At 46.3% G+C, this 16,164-nt stretch overlaps 1 protein-coding gene across 1 annotated transcript in view; it reads left to right on the top strand.

Moving 5' to 3' along the window:
• Positions 1-16,164, top strand: part of LOC124593849 (neuroligin-2-like) — a gene marked incomplete at its 3' end in the record, with an annotated part of 358,509 nt that overhangs the window by 177,841 nt on the left and 164,504 nt on the right. The window contains exons 5-7 of the mRNA XM_047132197.1: positions 1,301-1,455; positions 1,525-1,599; positions 15,737-16,115. Of these exons, the coding sequence (XP_046988153.1) occupies positions 1,301-1,455; positions 1,525-1,599; positions 15,737-16,115 (609 nt within the window). The remainder of the gene's footprint in view (positions 1-1,300; positions 1,456-1,524; positions 1,600-15,736; positions 16,116-16,164) is intronic.

Genomic DNA, 16,164 nt, shown 5'->3' with positions numbered 1-16,164 from the left:
TTGTCTCCAGACACACAGTCTACAAACGACTGAACAGACATGGTTTATTCGTCCAGAGACCTGCAAGGCGCCTTCCGCTGATCTCTGGTCACAGGAGACCCCGTTAAACCTGGTGTCAAGAACACCGTACATGGTCATTGGAACAGTGGCCCCAGGTTATGTTCATGGAGGAGTCCAGTTATAGTCTGAACAGTGATTTTCGCCCTTAATGTCCTTGAAAGGGACCTGTATGGAGGTCGTGGTTTGATGTTGTGGGGTGGGATTATGGTTGGTGCACGTACGCCCCTGCATGTCTTTGACAGAGGAATTGTCATTTTGAACCAGTATGTCCACCTTTTCAGGGGTGCAGTGGGTCCCACCTTCCTCCTGATAGATGATAACGCACACCGTGGTGCCATCGTGGAGGAGTACCTTGAAACAGAAGATATCAGGTGTGGAGTGGCCTGCCTGTTCTCCAGACCTAAACCCCATCGAGCGCGTCTGGGATGCTCTCGGTCGACGTATCGCTTCAGGAGCTCCGACAGGCCCTGGTGCGGTGCAAGAATGAGAGACTACACCCCAGCAGCTGATCGACCACCTGATCCAGAGTATGCCAACCCGTTGTGCGGCCCGTGTACGTGTGCATGGTGATCATATTCCATATTGATGTCGGGGTACATGCGCAGGAAACAGTGGCGTTTTTTAGCACACGTGTTTCAGGACGGTTTTCTCAACGTACTACCAATACCGTGGACTTGCAGATCTGTGTCGTGTGTGTTCCCTATGTGCCCATGCTATTAGCGCCAGTTTTGTGTAGTGCCACGTTGTGTGGCACCACATTCTGCAGTCTGGAGCCCAGCGGCCGCTACGGTCGCGGGTTCGAATGCTGCCTCGGGCATGGATGTGTGTGATGTCCTTAGGTTAGTTAGGTTTAATTAGTTCTAAGTTCTAGGCGACTGATGACCTCAGAAGTTAAGTCGCATAGTGTTCAGAGCCATTTTTGAGCCACATTCTGCAATTATCCTTAATTTATGAGCATGAGTGTATTTCAGTCGGTATCTGCAGCTCCAATTCAAAACTCCCAGTGAGAAAACCTACCTGCAAGCATGGACCATAGTCTTCATTACTTTTTTTCTTTCTAACATTAATTCTCAGCGTAAAAGAAATTAGTCTGACCAGTAGCTGGAAACACGCCGTATAATTGAGTGTTGCTTATTTCTCGATAATGTGGTAGAGCGTCGTGCACAAAATAAAAAAAAAAAAAATTGCGCCGTTGAAGTGGATGTGAGAGGAGTTAAGTGAGAGGCTGGGGTGGTTGCAGGTGCCGCTGGAGGAACTGCTGCGCGCGGACGTGTCGCCGCCGGCCTACCTGAGCGCCTTCGGGCCCAGCGTCGACGGCGTCGTCATTCGGTCCGACTTGCCCCGCGAGCTGCTGTCGCGGTTCGGGCCTGGAGACCCGATGGCCCCCGGCGGGCCGTATGCGGGTGGCGGACCCGCCTCGCAGCAGTCCGCCTTCGCGCCGGCGGCGGGTAACGGCGGCGCCAGCGGCGGAGGGAACGTCAAGCGCAGTGGAGACGCCACGCTGGCCGCGATGGGCAGTAGTTGGAGCGGAGCCACGAGGTACGTCTTGAATCTTAAGAAAATTATTTGTTATTTCTTTTATATTTATATTTCATTAAATCTCTCAGCAAATCACTTCATTGATTACACAGTTTCGTTACCGAAGGAGTAAGCAGAAATAAGTGCTAACCTTCAGCATAGTACATCAGTAGTATCTAATTATCTGTAGTTCGAATGCACCGCATGATGGTAACAAGTAGAGCCATATATATGGCTGGAAAATACCATCTGCTACGTAAACTTCCCGATTTAACTGTATGTATGTATGATCTTATCTTCGAATTTATTTTTATTATTTATTTAACTTGATCTGATTGGGCCCATCAGTCCCTTTCTTATATCGGACCACGGTTTCACATCTACAGTACCTTCTTTACATATTAGTTATCTAAAAAAAACAAATTTTAATATGACAACTAGTACGAGGTGCATTCGAGTTCTAAGGCCTCCGATTTTTTTTCTCCGGACTGGGAAGAGATAGAAACATGCGCATTGTTTTAAAATGAGGCCGCTTTCATTGTCAATACGTCCCAGAGATGGCAGCACCGTACGGCAGATGGAATTTTACCGCCAGCGGCGAGAATGAGAACTGTTTTAAAGACTTAAAATGGCGACGTTTTCCTTACTTGAACAGCGTGCAATCATTCGTTTTCTGAATTTGCGTGGTGTGAAACCAATTGAAATTCATCGACGGTTGAAGGAGACATGTGGTGATGGAGTTATGGATGTGTCGAAAGTGCGTTCGTGGGTGCGACAGTTTAATGAAGGCAGAACATCGTGACAACAAACGGAAACAACCTCAGGCTCGCACAAGCTGGTCTGACAACATGATCGAGAAAGTGGAGAGAATTGTTTTGGGGGATCGCCGAATGACTGTTTAACAGATCGCCTCCAGAGTTGGCATATCTGTGGGTTCTGTGCACACAATCCTGCATGACGACCTGAAAATGCGAAAAGAGTCATCCAGGTGGGTGCCACGAATGCTGACGGACTGCCCGTGTGGCATGTTGCCAAGCAATGTTGACATGCAACAACAGCGTGAATGGGACTTTCTTTTCGTCGGTTGTGACAATGGATGAGACGTGGATGCCATTTTTCAATCCAGAAACAAAGCACCAGTCAGCTCAATGGAAGCACACAGATTCACCGCCACCAAAAAAATTTCGGGTCACCGCCAGTGCTGAAAAAATGATGGTGTCCATGTTCTGGGACAGCGAGGGCGTAATCCTTACCCATTGCGTTCCAAAGGGCACTACGGTAACAGGTGCATCCTACGAAAATGTTTTGAGGAACAAATTCCTTCCTGCACTGCAACAAAAACGTCCGGGAAGGGCTGCGCTTGTGCTGTTTCACCAAGACAACGCACCCGCACATCGAGCTAACGTTACGCAACAGTTTCTTCATGATAACAACTTTGAAGTGATTCCTCATGCTCCCTACTCACCTGACCTGTCTCCTAGTGACTTTTGGCTTTTTCCGTGGCCGCATATTCACCAGCTGTGCTGCTATTGCCTCAGCGATTTTCCAGTGGTCAAAACAGACTCCTAAAGAAGCCTTCGCCGCTGCCATGGAATCATGGCGTCAGCGTTGTGAAAAATGTGTACGTCTGCAGGGCGATTACGTCGAGAAGTAACGCCAGTTTCATCGATTTCGGGTGAGTAGTTAATTAGAAAAAAATCGGAGGCCTTAGAACTTGAATGTACCTCGTATTAAAAAAATTGAGTGTCGGAAATGGCAGTTTGAGTGAATTCTACTAATGAAATAATAAAATTACTACTGGCAGTTGTTGTCCAACTGTAGCTGCTGCCACTGATAGTGATAATAATAATGATTATAATAATAATAAATTTACGTACAGTTAGAAGAGTATGGGACCTAATACCGACCCCTGGGGAACGCCTGATATACCTGCCTGCATTGTGACCTTCTGGTGCCGGAAATACCGCATTGCTGGCGAGGCGTCAGGTATGAGTGACCTGGTGAGAAATTTAGGGTGTTAATTTTGGCAAGTAAAATGTCATAGTCGACAGAGTCAAAAACTTTGCTGAAGCCTAGAAGCACGTGATAGCTGCCTCTTGTGCATTTATGGCAAGCTTGAGGTCATCTGTTACCTTTATTAAATTGAATGTTGTGTGCGATGGCTACAGGACCCTGAATAGTATTCGTCTGTTAAGCTGTTTGTAGTGAGATACCTTGTTCAAAAATGTTCAGATGTGTGTGAAATCTTATGGGACTTAACTGCTAAGGTCAACAGTCCTTAAGCTTACACACTACTTAACCTAGATTATCCGAAGGACAATCACACAAACCCATGCCCGAGAAAGGACTCGAACCTCCATCGGGACCAGCCGCACAGTCCATGACTGCAGCGTCTTAAACCGCTCGGTTAATTCCGCGCGGCAAGATACCTTGTTAGCTGGTCGTGGAAGTATATCTTCTAACGGCGTGCACAATGCAGGCGCAGCGCGCGATTAGCCGAGCGGTCTGGGGCGCTGCAGTCATGGACTGAGCGGCTGGTCCCGGTGGAGGTTCGAGTCCTCCCTCGGGCATGGGTGTGTGTGTGTTTGTCCTCAGGATAATTTAGGTTAAGTACTGTGTAAGCTTAGGAACTGATGACCTTAGCAGTTAAGTCCCGTAAGATTTCACACACACAGTGCAGGAGGAATGCAAATAGTAATGAAAGGGTGCTATGCCAACGTCCTTTTTAGTTAACGGCTTAATAAGTCCCTGTTTCCATATCTCAGGGAAGATACTTCTGGTTAACGAGTGGTTGAAAACATCTGTTACAGTGGGCAGTAGGGGGTCAGTAATAAGCTTCGTCATTTGGTCTGTGATCCACCGTGTCCAGTAGACGTTGATCTGATAAGCATGATGGATTTTTTGTTGGTGTTGCACGTAACATGCTTCAGATGGAATATTTTCGTGGTTGCAATCGTTTACCCACGTGAAGTACCCTCCTGGGTCAGTCAAAATTTAGCCAAACGTATAAGATGCAGTAACACAAAATAAACTCTTGTGAGGTAGTACTTACTTCCGCCGAACCCCCTCAATTAGCTGCTGGTGCGCACTGCAGTGAGATGAGCACACATTGAACAAGTTCCTTTACATAAGAATAAAAAGCGCCACTCTAAATTGTAATTTATTTTCTGTCTATTGATGGTGACCGATTTCTGTTATAATAGCCATCATTAGCCCACAGCGGATTTACTTAAACCGCTGTGGCGCTCTGAACTGCTGTGTACTGTCATGAGGTATACATCAACGATGACGAATACGATATGGTAGTACACAGCCGCTTCTGGCACAGTCCAGCCAACATGACAGATCTTCCGTATAGTACCTGGTTAGTACTAGGCGAATTATTGGTGTTTCCTTAACAAAAAAACGACAAGCTCTTTCCCATATCCAAAAGTAACAGGTTTTCCGTCTTTAGCGATCTCAGTATCAATAACCAAACAGACTATATTATACCAATACTTAACATTAAATGAATTACCTGTGGTGCTAGGCAGTACATGATAATATTAAAAAGGAAAACACTTCCTATCGTTCTGCAATTGTTGACACCTGAAGATGACCTGAGAAGCCGAAGGCCGGTTCGTCACCAAATAAACATAATTTTGTAGAACATCTGGAAGTGTTTTCCCTTTTAGTATTAATACCTCTAATCTATAATTTCGTACGATTTTGATGTCACTGGTCTCGTCAGTGACAAATGGTAAATATTAGTGTATGAATGGAGTTGCATTGTATGTCGTGTGAACTGAGAACACAATGAGGACGGCGAGGCAGATAATGGAATACCGCTCCTACAATTCGGTCTCTGTATCATGGCACTGTGGGACTTCACTTGATCACTTCAAACTATAGCTTATTTTATTTAACGTTTGATGGCTGACAGATCGGACTGTCTCTCCCAGCAGTAGATTAATGGGTCGTCTCACATTTGGTTATGTCATCTGCTGCGGAAAATACACACATCAAAAAAAGTTTTGTATCACCTTAGTTCCGAGAGTTCCGGAACCTGCACAGAAAATTGGAATAGAGATCAACATAAACATCATTTCCGCCCATTTTATTGCTCATGAAAACCACACACTGCATGTTGTATCACCATACACCGAGACCTTCTGAGGTGGTGGTCCAGATTGTTTACACTGGTACCTCTAATACCCAATAGCACGTCCTCTTGCATTGATGCTTGCCTGCATTCGTCGTGGCATACTAGTCGCTGTTGGTCCAGATTGTATCACTCCTCAACTGCGATTCGGCGTACATCCCTCAGAGTGGTTGGTGGGTCCCATCGTCCATAAACAGCCCTTTTCCGTCTATCCCAGGCATGTCCGATAGGATTCATTTCTGGAGAACATCCTAGCCACTCTAGTCGAGCGTTGTCGTTATCCTTAAGGAAGTCATTCACAAGATGTGTACGATGGGGGCCCGATTTGGTCGTCCATGAAGACGAACGCCTCGCCCATATGCTGCCGATGTGGTTGCACTATCGATCGGAGGATAGCATTCATGTATCGTACAGCTGTTTCGGCGCCTTCCGTGACCACCATCGGTGTAGGTTGGCGCCACATAATGCAACCCCAAAACAGAAGGAATCCTCCACCTTGCTGCACTCGCTGGACAGTGTGTCTAAGGCGTCAGCCTGACCGGGTTGCCTTCAAACACGTCGCCGACGAATGTCTGATTGAAGGCATATGAGACACACACCGGTGAAGGGAAAGTGATGCCAATCCTGAGCGGTCCATTCGGCATGTTGTTGGGCCCATTTGTACCGCGCTGCCTGGTGTCGTGGTTGCAAAGATGGACCTCGCCATGGACGTCTGGAGTGATATTGCGCATCATGCAGACTATTGCGCACAATTTGGGTCGTAACACGACGTCCTGTGCCTACACGTAGAGCATTACTCTACATGGTGGCGTTGTTGTCAGGCTTTCTCTTAGCCATAAGCCGTAGGTAGCGATCATTCTCTGCAGGGTAACCCTTGGGCGGCAAGAGCGAGGCGTGTCATCACAGTTCCGGTCTCTCTATACCTCCTCCATGTCCGAACAACATCGCTTTGGTTCACTCCGACACGCCTGGACACTTCCCTTGTTGAGAGACCTTCCTGGAAAGAAGTAACAATGCGGACGCGATCGAACCGCTGTATTGATCGTCTAGGCTTGGTTGAACTACATACAACACGAGCCGTGTATCTCCTTCCTGGTCGAATGACTGGAACTGATCGGCTGTCGGAGCCCCTCCGTCTAATAGGCGCTGCTCATGCATAGTTGTTTACACCTTTGGGCGGGTTTAGTGACGTCTCTGAACATTCAAAGGGACTGTATCTGTGATACAATAACCAAAGTTAACGTCTGTCTTCAGGAGTTCTGGGATACGGGATGATGGAAAACTTTTTTTGATGTATGTATGATACCTGCCAGTTCTGGAGTAGGAAAATTTTTCAGACGCGAAAATTTCGTATATTTCAAGAGGAAACGTAAATTTGGCGTTCATGAAAGCAAAGATTATTGTTTTAAATTTCATAAGAGGCACTATAGATCTCTTAGACAGTACGTAACTTTAAGGGTTTTAACACGACTGATTTTACTTGTGACCACAACGTCGCAACTTCGGGCTTTAGATGTCAAGTGCCGGCAGAGTTAATTTCATATAAATTTATACACGTGTAAACGATTCACGGCACTTTTTTGTTGAGAAAAAAAAATTGCAACCGAGACTGTTTTTAACCAATATTGTTAAGCACTGGTTTGCTGTATGCCACATATGGATATGGATTGGAAGAATTTCTACTTATATATTGTTTATGAGGCAGTTTGACGTTTGGTCAGACAACGTATGTCACAGCCGAATAGCGCTTTGCGAGGAAATTCATACCTAAAGTTATATTTCTACATGAAGGCACTCTCAGCATTGAATGATGATTTAGTTGAGGTCTCTGATGACATCAAATATGATGCAGAGAATACGTGATACTGACAATGCTGAGAGTAATTGCCTTCATCCATTCCCTCGATTCGTCTGGGGTCAGTCCAGATACACATCGTCGAAAGGGTGGTCAGGTGTATTCAGTGGTCGCACTCTATAGTCAAGCCAGACCACTAAAGGCCACCAAAAGGTGGCATGCGGACTACATGTATTATTGTTAAGGTATTATAGATATGGTACGGTCTGCAACGTTGTGTTGCAAATAGGAAAGGAAGCAATAGAAAAGTAGACAACCCGGGGCCTATCCAGAAATAAGACAGAGCTCCCTTCTATTGATGCTCCGGAAGCTATGCAAATACATTGTTCGTAATACGAACCAGCTACTGCCCGGTTTATCTCTACTGCGGTACGCGCGTAAATGTACCAACAAATAAATAGTTATCTCATCAAGATTTCGTATTGTACCTCGCCAGCGATGTCTACATTCAGTGTTGTTATCGTTCGTTCCCTTTCCATCCACCCCCTCCCAAAGAAAAGGTTCTTTGAAATGATACTATTGTTTCTTCGCAAATTAGGAAACGAAAAATGCTGTACGCCATGGAAGCCGGTTGCGCTAACGCCTTTCATCGTAACTTGTCTAGCTCGCACTGTTTACAGTAGGCTCGCAACACTTCGAAACTCAACAACATACTAGAGCATCATTTATTACATTTGAGTATTTGATAAAAATCGGGCGAAAAATTATCCAAATTGGTTAATCGTTGCTTGTACAAATAAAGTATGAAAACATTCCTATCATTGTCTAATTTGGTTGGGGTCTCTGATATGATACATAAAATGCATTGAGGTACAGAAAGTCATTGGATACCTCCTAATGTCGTGTCGGTCTTCCTATTGTCCGACGTCGTGCATCAGGTTGATGTGGCATAGACCCAGCAAGTCGTTGGAAGTCACCTACAGAAATCCTGAGCCCTGCTGCCTCTATAGCCTTCCAGAGTTGCGAAAGTGTTGCCGTGCACGATTTTGTAGACGAACAGACCTCTCTATTATGTACTGCAAATATACGGTGGGATACATGTCGGGCGATCTGGGTAGCCAAATTATTCACTCAAATTTTCCAGAATGTTCTTGAAACCGCTTGCGAGCAATTGTAGTCCGGTGTAATGGTGCATTGTCATCCATAAAAATTCCATCGTTGTTTGGGAACATAAAGTTAATGAATGGCTGCAAAGAATCTCCAAGTACCCGAACATAACTATTTCTAGTAAATGATCGGTTCAATTGAACCAGAGGACCCAGTACATTCCACGTAAACACAGTCTACATCGTTATGGAGCCACCACCAGCTTGGACAGTGCAGTGCCACGGGTTCACTGCTTCGTGGGTTCTGCGTCATGCTCGAACCTTACGATCAGCTTTTACCAAACGAAATAGGGACTCACCTGAGCAGGCCACTGTTCTCCGTTGTCTGCGTTCCAACTGATGTGGTCACGAGCCCAGGAGAGGCGCTGCAGGCGATACCCTGCTGCCGTAGCCCATTGACGTCAAGTTTCGCCTCACTTCCCCAACGGGTAAGTTCGTTGTACGTCCCGCATTGATTTCTGCGCTTATTTCACGCAGTGTTGCTTGCCTGTTAGCAATGACAACTCTACACAAACACCACTGCTATCGGTCGTTGAATGAAGGCAGTTAGCCACTGCGTTGTCAGTGGCGAGAGATAACGCCTGAAATGGGGTATTCTCGACACACTCTTGACTCTGTGGATTTCTTAGAATATTGAATTCCCTAGCAATTTACGAAATGGAATGTTCCATGAGTCTGGCTCCAACTACCATTCCGAAGTCAAAGTCTGTTAATTCCCGTCGTGCGTCTGTAATCACGTCGGAAACCTTATTCATGACTCAGCTGAGAACAAATGAGAGCTCCGCCACTCTGTCCTTTTATACCATGTGGACACCATATTACTGCCATCTGTCCTTCTTCTTCTTCTTCTTCTTCTTCTTGCGTTACGGCCTCTGTAGGACCACGGGTAGCCCCTACGTGGACTGCATTTTCCTCTTCTTCTCCCAGAACCTCTTCATTCTTTCTCTTCTCCTTTCCCGCTCTTCTTCCGAGATCTTCAGTTTCCGTTTCTCCTGGCGGCTCCACTGGTGACATTCTAATCGTGTCCTGTATTCTCCTCTGTCATTGATCTCCGGCATATTTGTCGGTGTGTATTTGTTCCTCCAATTTTTCTTTCCTTCGACCTTGATCCCCAATTCCAACCAGTCCTTCCGAAGTTCCACAATCCACTTGGTTCCTGTCTTTCCCCTTGTCCTCCCTGTTGTTTCCCACACTCTCTTCGTCATTCTTTCCATACTCATCCTACCTACCTGCCCAGCAAACCTTGCTGTTTTGAGTCTGATTTCCCCGGATATTGTTCTCATGTTCCGGTACAATTCTTCCCTAGGTCTTCGCATCCACCTCTCTCCACCTCCTTTGGGACCTAGTATTTTTCTCAGTATTTTCCTCTCTTCTTTCTCTAGCTGCTCTGCCCCATTTCTTCCTAGTGTCATCGTCTCAGCAGCATATAATACTGCATTACTCACTGTTGCCTTGTAGTGACTTACTTTGTCTCTGTGGATATGTTCTTTTTATTGTATACCTCTCTCGTCATGTAGAAGGCTGACATCATCTTCTTTATTCTCTCTATTATTCCCCCCTTGCTCCTGTTCCTTCCTGTTATAAATTGTCCCAGGTATTTAAATTTGTCCACCATTTGCACAGTGCCTTCCGGTGTTTCCCAGTTTGCAGTGGTGTTTAATGTCTTTGTCTTGTTATAGGCGATCCTCAGTCCCACCTTTCTGCCTATCTTACTTAAGTCGTCGAGTTGTGTCTTTGCGTCTTCTTCCGTCTCACTATTGCTATGTCATCTGCAAAGGCTAGACAGTCCACTTGAGCCCTGATGTCCTTTTTGTCCCCCACATGGGTCTTTGGTATTCCCATTTCCTCGTTTATTGCTCTCCACTGCCTGATCACTTCGTCCAGTGCTATATTGAACAACAACGGTGACAATCCATCTCCCTGTTTAACACCAGTCTTGATCTCAAATTCTTCTAACAGTGCTCCTCTGAATCTCACCCTTGCTTTTGTGTCTGTCCGAATTTCTTTTATGAGTTGTTGTGTAGTTCCATCAAGTCCTCTGTTCTTCAGGATCCTAACAAGAGTCTGTCTGTCGATGGAGTCATATGCCTTTGTGAAGTCCACGAAGGTTATTACTGTCTTTTTGTTTTTTAAGGCCGTATGTTCTATCAGTTGCTTCAGGATAAATATCTGTTCTACACAACCTCTTCCCTACCTGAATCCCGCTTGGCAGTCGCCAACTATACTTTCTACCCGTACGTCTACCCTCTTGAGCAATAGTTTTGACAGCACCTTGTATCCGACCTCTAGTAGTGATATTCGTCTGTAGTTATTTGCATCTCTCTTGTCCCCCTTCTTGTGTATTGGTACTACAGTTGCATTCTTCCATCCTTCTGGCAACTACTTTGTTCTCCAGATCTGGTGAATTATGTTGGTCATGTTGTCTATTGCTTTGTTGCCTCCCCACTTTATCATTTCGGCTGCTGTACCATCTTCTCCAGTTGCCTTATTATTCTTCAGATCGCTTATGTCACGTGCGACTTCATCCGTGGTTGGAGGGCGTGGCTCTCTCTCTTCTGTGTCAGTCCCCAGTTGCAGCTCTTCTTCAGGTGGTTCACAGTTCAGCAGGTCGTGAAAGTGCTCTGCAAAAATCCGACAGTTCTCCTTCGCACTGACAGCCAGCTCCCTTTTCTTATCTCTTATAAACAGTTCTCTACCCTTGTATCCAATCAGACTCTTTTTGAATTTCCCGAAAAAGCGTCTGCTGTTGTTTTTCCTGAAGTTGGTCTCAATCTCGTCTAGTTCCTGCTTCATCTTCTGTCTTTTGGCCCATCTTATTGTTCGGGCTGCTTCCTTTCTTGCTCCTAAGGAAACTTCCCATTTTCCGGGTCCTTCTTGCTGCTCCAGTCTCTCCAGGCTTTCCTGCGAGTCTCTACCGCTTCCTCACATTCCTTGTTCCACCACCAGTGCTTCCGTTTCCTTTCTTCCTTTCCCCATAGTTCAGCCTGTTTCGCCATATTTCGCTTCATGTCGTCCCATTCATTGAATGATTCAATTCTTTCCTCATATCTGGATCGATTGTGTCTTAATTTGTCTCTGTCTACCTTTATGTTTTCTGTTATTCTGTTCGTCTGTGGCAGTCTGTCCCTGTTTGGAATCCAAAGGCACTTAATTTCTGTAAGATAGTGATCCGATTCCATTCATGTGTTCTTCCTGATCTTTGTGTTCATGATCTCTTTAGCATTTGTCCAGCTGATTGCTATGTGGTCTGTTTGGAATTCCCCAAGTTGGGTGCATGGGTTTGCCCATGTCTTTTTCTTACACGGTTTGGCCCTGAAGTGTGTTGTCATCAATCCCATTTTGTGTTCTCGACACAGTTCAATTAGCCTTTCTCCATTTTTGTTTGTCCGCTGGTGTGCAGGGTACTCGCCCACTACTCCTTTATGTTGCTTCTCTCTTCCAATCTGTGCATTGTTATCTCCTACTAGTATCTTTACATGTCTATATGGTATGTTTTTCAGTGTATCATCTAGCTCTTCCCACAAACTTATCAGCAACTTTCTTGTCTTTCCTGTTCTTGTCATTTGTAGGTGCACGTCCATTTATTATTGTATACTTTTTGTTCCCAGCTTGAAAAGTCAGTGTTGATGTCCTTTCTGACCTGCTCTTCTTTTCAGTTATGCCATCCTCGTATCTCTTGTCTACTATGAACCCTGTACCAAAGCATCTAGGTGCATGTCTTTCCTTTCCCACTTTAATTCCTGGTTTCCCCTTCAGTATTATGAAGCCTTCTGACTCCACTGTGTCTTCGTCAGTGTATCTTGTTTCTTGCATCGCTAATATTACAATGCTTCTCTCTTTCATGTCATCTTTTACCTGTTTAAGTTTACCAGTCTTAATCATTGTCTGTACATTTATGGTTCCAATTCTGAAAGTCTTTTTAGTTTTAATCTTCTTTGAGGTTCTTGGGAGCTCCGACTCTTCCCTTATGCACTTTTTGGCAAGTCCCCCAGAATCCGAATGCTTGCTTGCGTCGACCTTGGTCAACGGGGGACTGTCCCTCTGGGGTAATCTCGATTCCATAGCGCGATCCATTCCATGAGCTAAAAAATTTTTTGGTGGGACGGCTCATGTCCGTCCAGTTAAACGACTGAAGTTGTTAGCCCCAGAAGATGTGTTCAGGCCGCCCCTGACATGGGGACACAGACGCCTTTGGTAGCCGCCCCTAAAATGGAGTACCGCCGCTACCTGATACGTTTCAGTGGCTCTTCCGCTCTCTGCCGTTGGGAAGCGACGTTCCTCTTTCGCCTTAGAGACCGTTGGCCGCCTGTAACCCAGGGTGGTAGGGGCCCTAACTGGGTGCTACCATCCGGAGCCAGATGGACCCAGGTTTTTTTACGAGGTTGTTACTCCTCCCCCTGCTCCTTCCCCATGACTTGCGAGATGGGGCACCGGGCTTGGGACCGGCAATGACGTGGTTTACCACCATCTGTATGTGTATCATGAGACTTTTGCCGCCTCCATGTATTTGTTAGTGTTTTTTGAGTGATCGTCTATTTACATTGCCGAGCTAGATCTCGGATCGCTCCTGATCCTGATAGGAGAAATGGTCAGTTCTTAATTCTTGCTGTCTGTGATGATGAGGCAGAACACTAAACTCAATTCCTCAACTGACTTACGCGTACGACATGTTTGGCGTAGTGATGAGCGAGGCTTTGTGCAGGGTCACCTACGCATTTTCACAATTTGCAGACATCCAAATATTGTTACTGAGGCTGTTTGGCGTTATCTAAAGTGATTATTCATTTGAGGTCTGTGACATCATTAGTGATGGAGGCAATATGGCTGAGAAAGCAGTGAACGATGATCCTCTTCCACTCGACGTCTATCGTTGAATGCGAGGGGCGTTCGGAAATGATTTGCTACAGGACTTTCTTGTAAGTCCTTTTATTAATTAACATAAGGAATTGTACATACGTCACTATACTCCCACCGACGTCAGTACGCCGCTGCCATCTTAATGGCAACTTCACTATTGCGTGACACACCCACCCGTTCTTCGTTGTTGCCAAAACATTTTCCTCGCTACATGTGCTTCACATTAGCGAATAAAGTGAAATAAGATGAAGCGAGATCCGGTGAACGTAGTGGATTTCATGCAGCAGTGAGCCCTAGCCATGTCAACTTTTCTTATCATTCTACTGCTGATGGCAGTGATGCGTCCCTTAAGCAGGAGCTACTTGATCACACACCACAGTTAAACGTTTCTGAAATCTGTTGTTTCGTCTCCTTTCTGCCACAGAAAAGATGCAGTCCTTCTTTGTCCATGGTAGTCGTCTTCCATCCTCAAGCTTCCTCTACGTAATAACAAAGAAGCACTACCTTTTCACTATACGCACTGTTCAGAACTGCCATCTAGCATCTGCATGGTTTGTTTTGTTTTAGGGCGCAAAAACAACTATGATCATACGTGCCCCTGTCAGAACTGTAGAACACGAAGACAGAGAGGAGTTAAAAACGATTACATGTGTACTAGAATTAGTTCATTGTGGTACGAGAGGACATGTCAGTAATTTGCACGGTATTCGTAAAAGAACGCAACTGTTAGTCATTTCCGAACGGCGCTCGTTTGTTAAGCGTTAAGGTTTCCTCTTGTTCAAATTGCGTGTCTCTGTGCATGCTGTAATTGATTTAGTCATATCTTCACCTTCCCTACGAGAGCGATACGTAGAAGGATGTAGAATGTGTAGATTCTTCAATTCATACTTGTTTTCTAAATACTCACCCGGATTGCCGTGTGGGAAGCGTGAAGGCCCCTAATTAAATCGTCTGACGGATTACAGACGAGGACCGTTGCGCCAGCCAGCCTGGATGTGGTTTTTGGGCGGTTTCCCTCGTTAGACTAAATGAATACCGGGCTGGTACTCAAGTTCCTCCTCAGTTACGCGATTCGCAAACTCTTAGAAAACGTTCGCACGTATTCATGTGGGATAGCACTAGAGGCAGACGGTTGGGATATACAGATTTGTTCCTAGGGGTTGGCCGAGAGGGCAGTGGGGACGGGTTAAGGGAAGAGATGGCGACAGGAAGGGCATGCCACCACCCTCTACCACCACCATTGCCAAATCCACTAAATAACATGCCGAGCCCGTGAAGATACAGCACAAAGGCCACGAAATCTGCGGAATAAAAATGTACTTGTCCCCTAAATTTGGTTAGTGGAACGTCGCCGGTTTATAGGCGTCTGCCTTCAGGCGTCTGCCAATTAAGGTTTTTCAACATTTCCATGACACTCGCCTGTCGCGGAAACAAAGTTATAATAATTAGTTCCGTTCTTCGTGTATGTTCAGTAATCCCTGTTATGTGCCCCATATAGTTGTGTAATATTCTAAGATTGGACGCACGGGAGACCTACAAGCAGTCTCCTTTGTTGACGGGCTGCGTTTTCCCTGTAGCCTAACAATGAGAGCCTACGTCTGGCAATGGCGTTGGCTTCGACTGAGCCTATTAAGGTCATTCCATGTGATACGACGTGGCAGGTCTAGGATTTACACAGATCCAGATTGGACAGAAGATCGGGGAGTGCACATAGTTGTCGTTGTGTAGAGCTAAGAAAAGGCATTAAACGCCTGTAGCCACATCCACACAGGTTAGATGTGATTTTCAGCGTAGTGACGGACGAGGCGCTGTGTTAAGTTCTCCGCCGTACCTTTCACAATTCCCAGACATTCAAATTGGGTTGCCGAGGCTCTTCAGTGTTTTGTCAGATGCTTGCAGGCCACAAAGTGCACGGACGAACGCTGGTTTGCGTAAAAATTCACACAAAATACGCGAACTTCACTAATTCTTCTGATAGCACTCTTAGCATTGGATGATGATTCAGTTGAGGTCTCTGACGATATCTAATGTGATGCAGAGAATGTGACTGACAATGCAGAGTGCGATTGACCTCTAGCATTTTCGTGATAGGTCTAGGTTCCGTCCACATCCTGATCGGAATTGGGGTCAAGTGTGCTCGGTAGTCGGTCTCTAGGACTACGCCAGAGCATTGAACGCCTGAACACCTCTGCCACGCAGGTACGACGTGCTGTTCGGCGTGGTGACGAGCGAGGCGCTGTGGAGGTTCTCCGCCGCCGACGTGACGGCGGGCTTCGAGGGCGAGCGCCGCGACAAGATCCTGCGGACGTACGTGCGCAACGCGTACACGTACCACCTGTCGGAGATCCTGGTGACGGTGGTGAACGAGTACACCGACTGGGAGCGCACCGTGCAGCACCCCATCAACACGCGCGACGCCACCGTCGCGGCGCTGAGCGACGCGCAGTTCGTGGCGCCGCTCGTGCAGGCGGGAGACCTCATCAGCTATCGCAGCGTCGCCTCGCCCGGCCAGGCGGGCCAGAACAAGGCCTTCTTCTACGTCTTCGACTACCAGACCAAGGATGGCGACTACCCGCAGGTAAGTCGACATTCTCTCTCCTCTCGTTTCTAACGAGGAGAATCGGGAA

Source organism: Schistocerca americana, chromosome 2 (genome assembly GCF_021461395.2).
Source record: "Schistocerca americana isolate TAMUIC-IGC-003095 chromosome 2, iqSchAmer2.1, whole genome shotgun sequence".
Classification (NCBI taxonomy): domain Eukaryota; kingdom Metazoa; phylum Arthropoda; class Insecta; order Orthoptera; family Acrididae; genus Schistocerca; species Schistocerca americana.
This window is presented reverse-complemented; position numbering and strand designations above follow the sequence as displayed.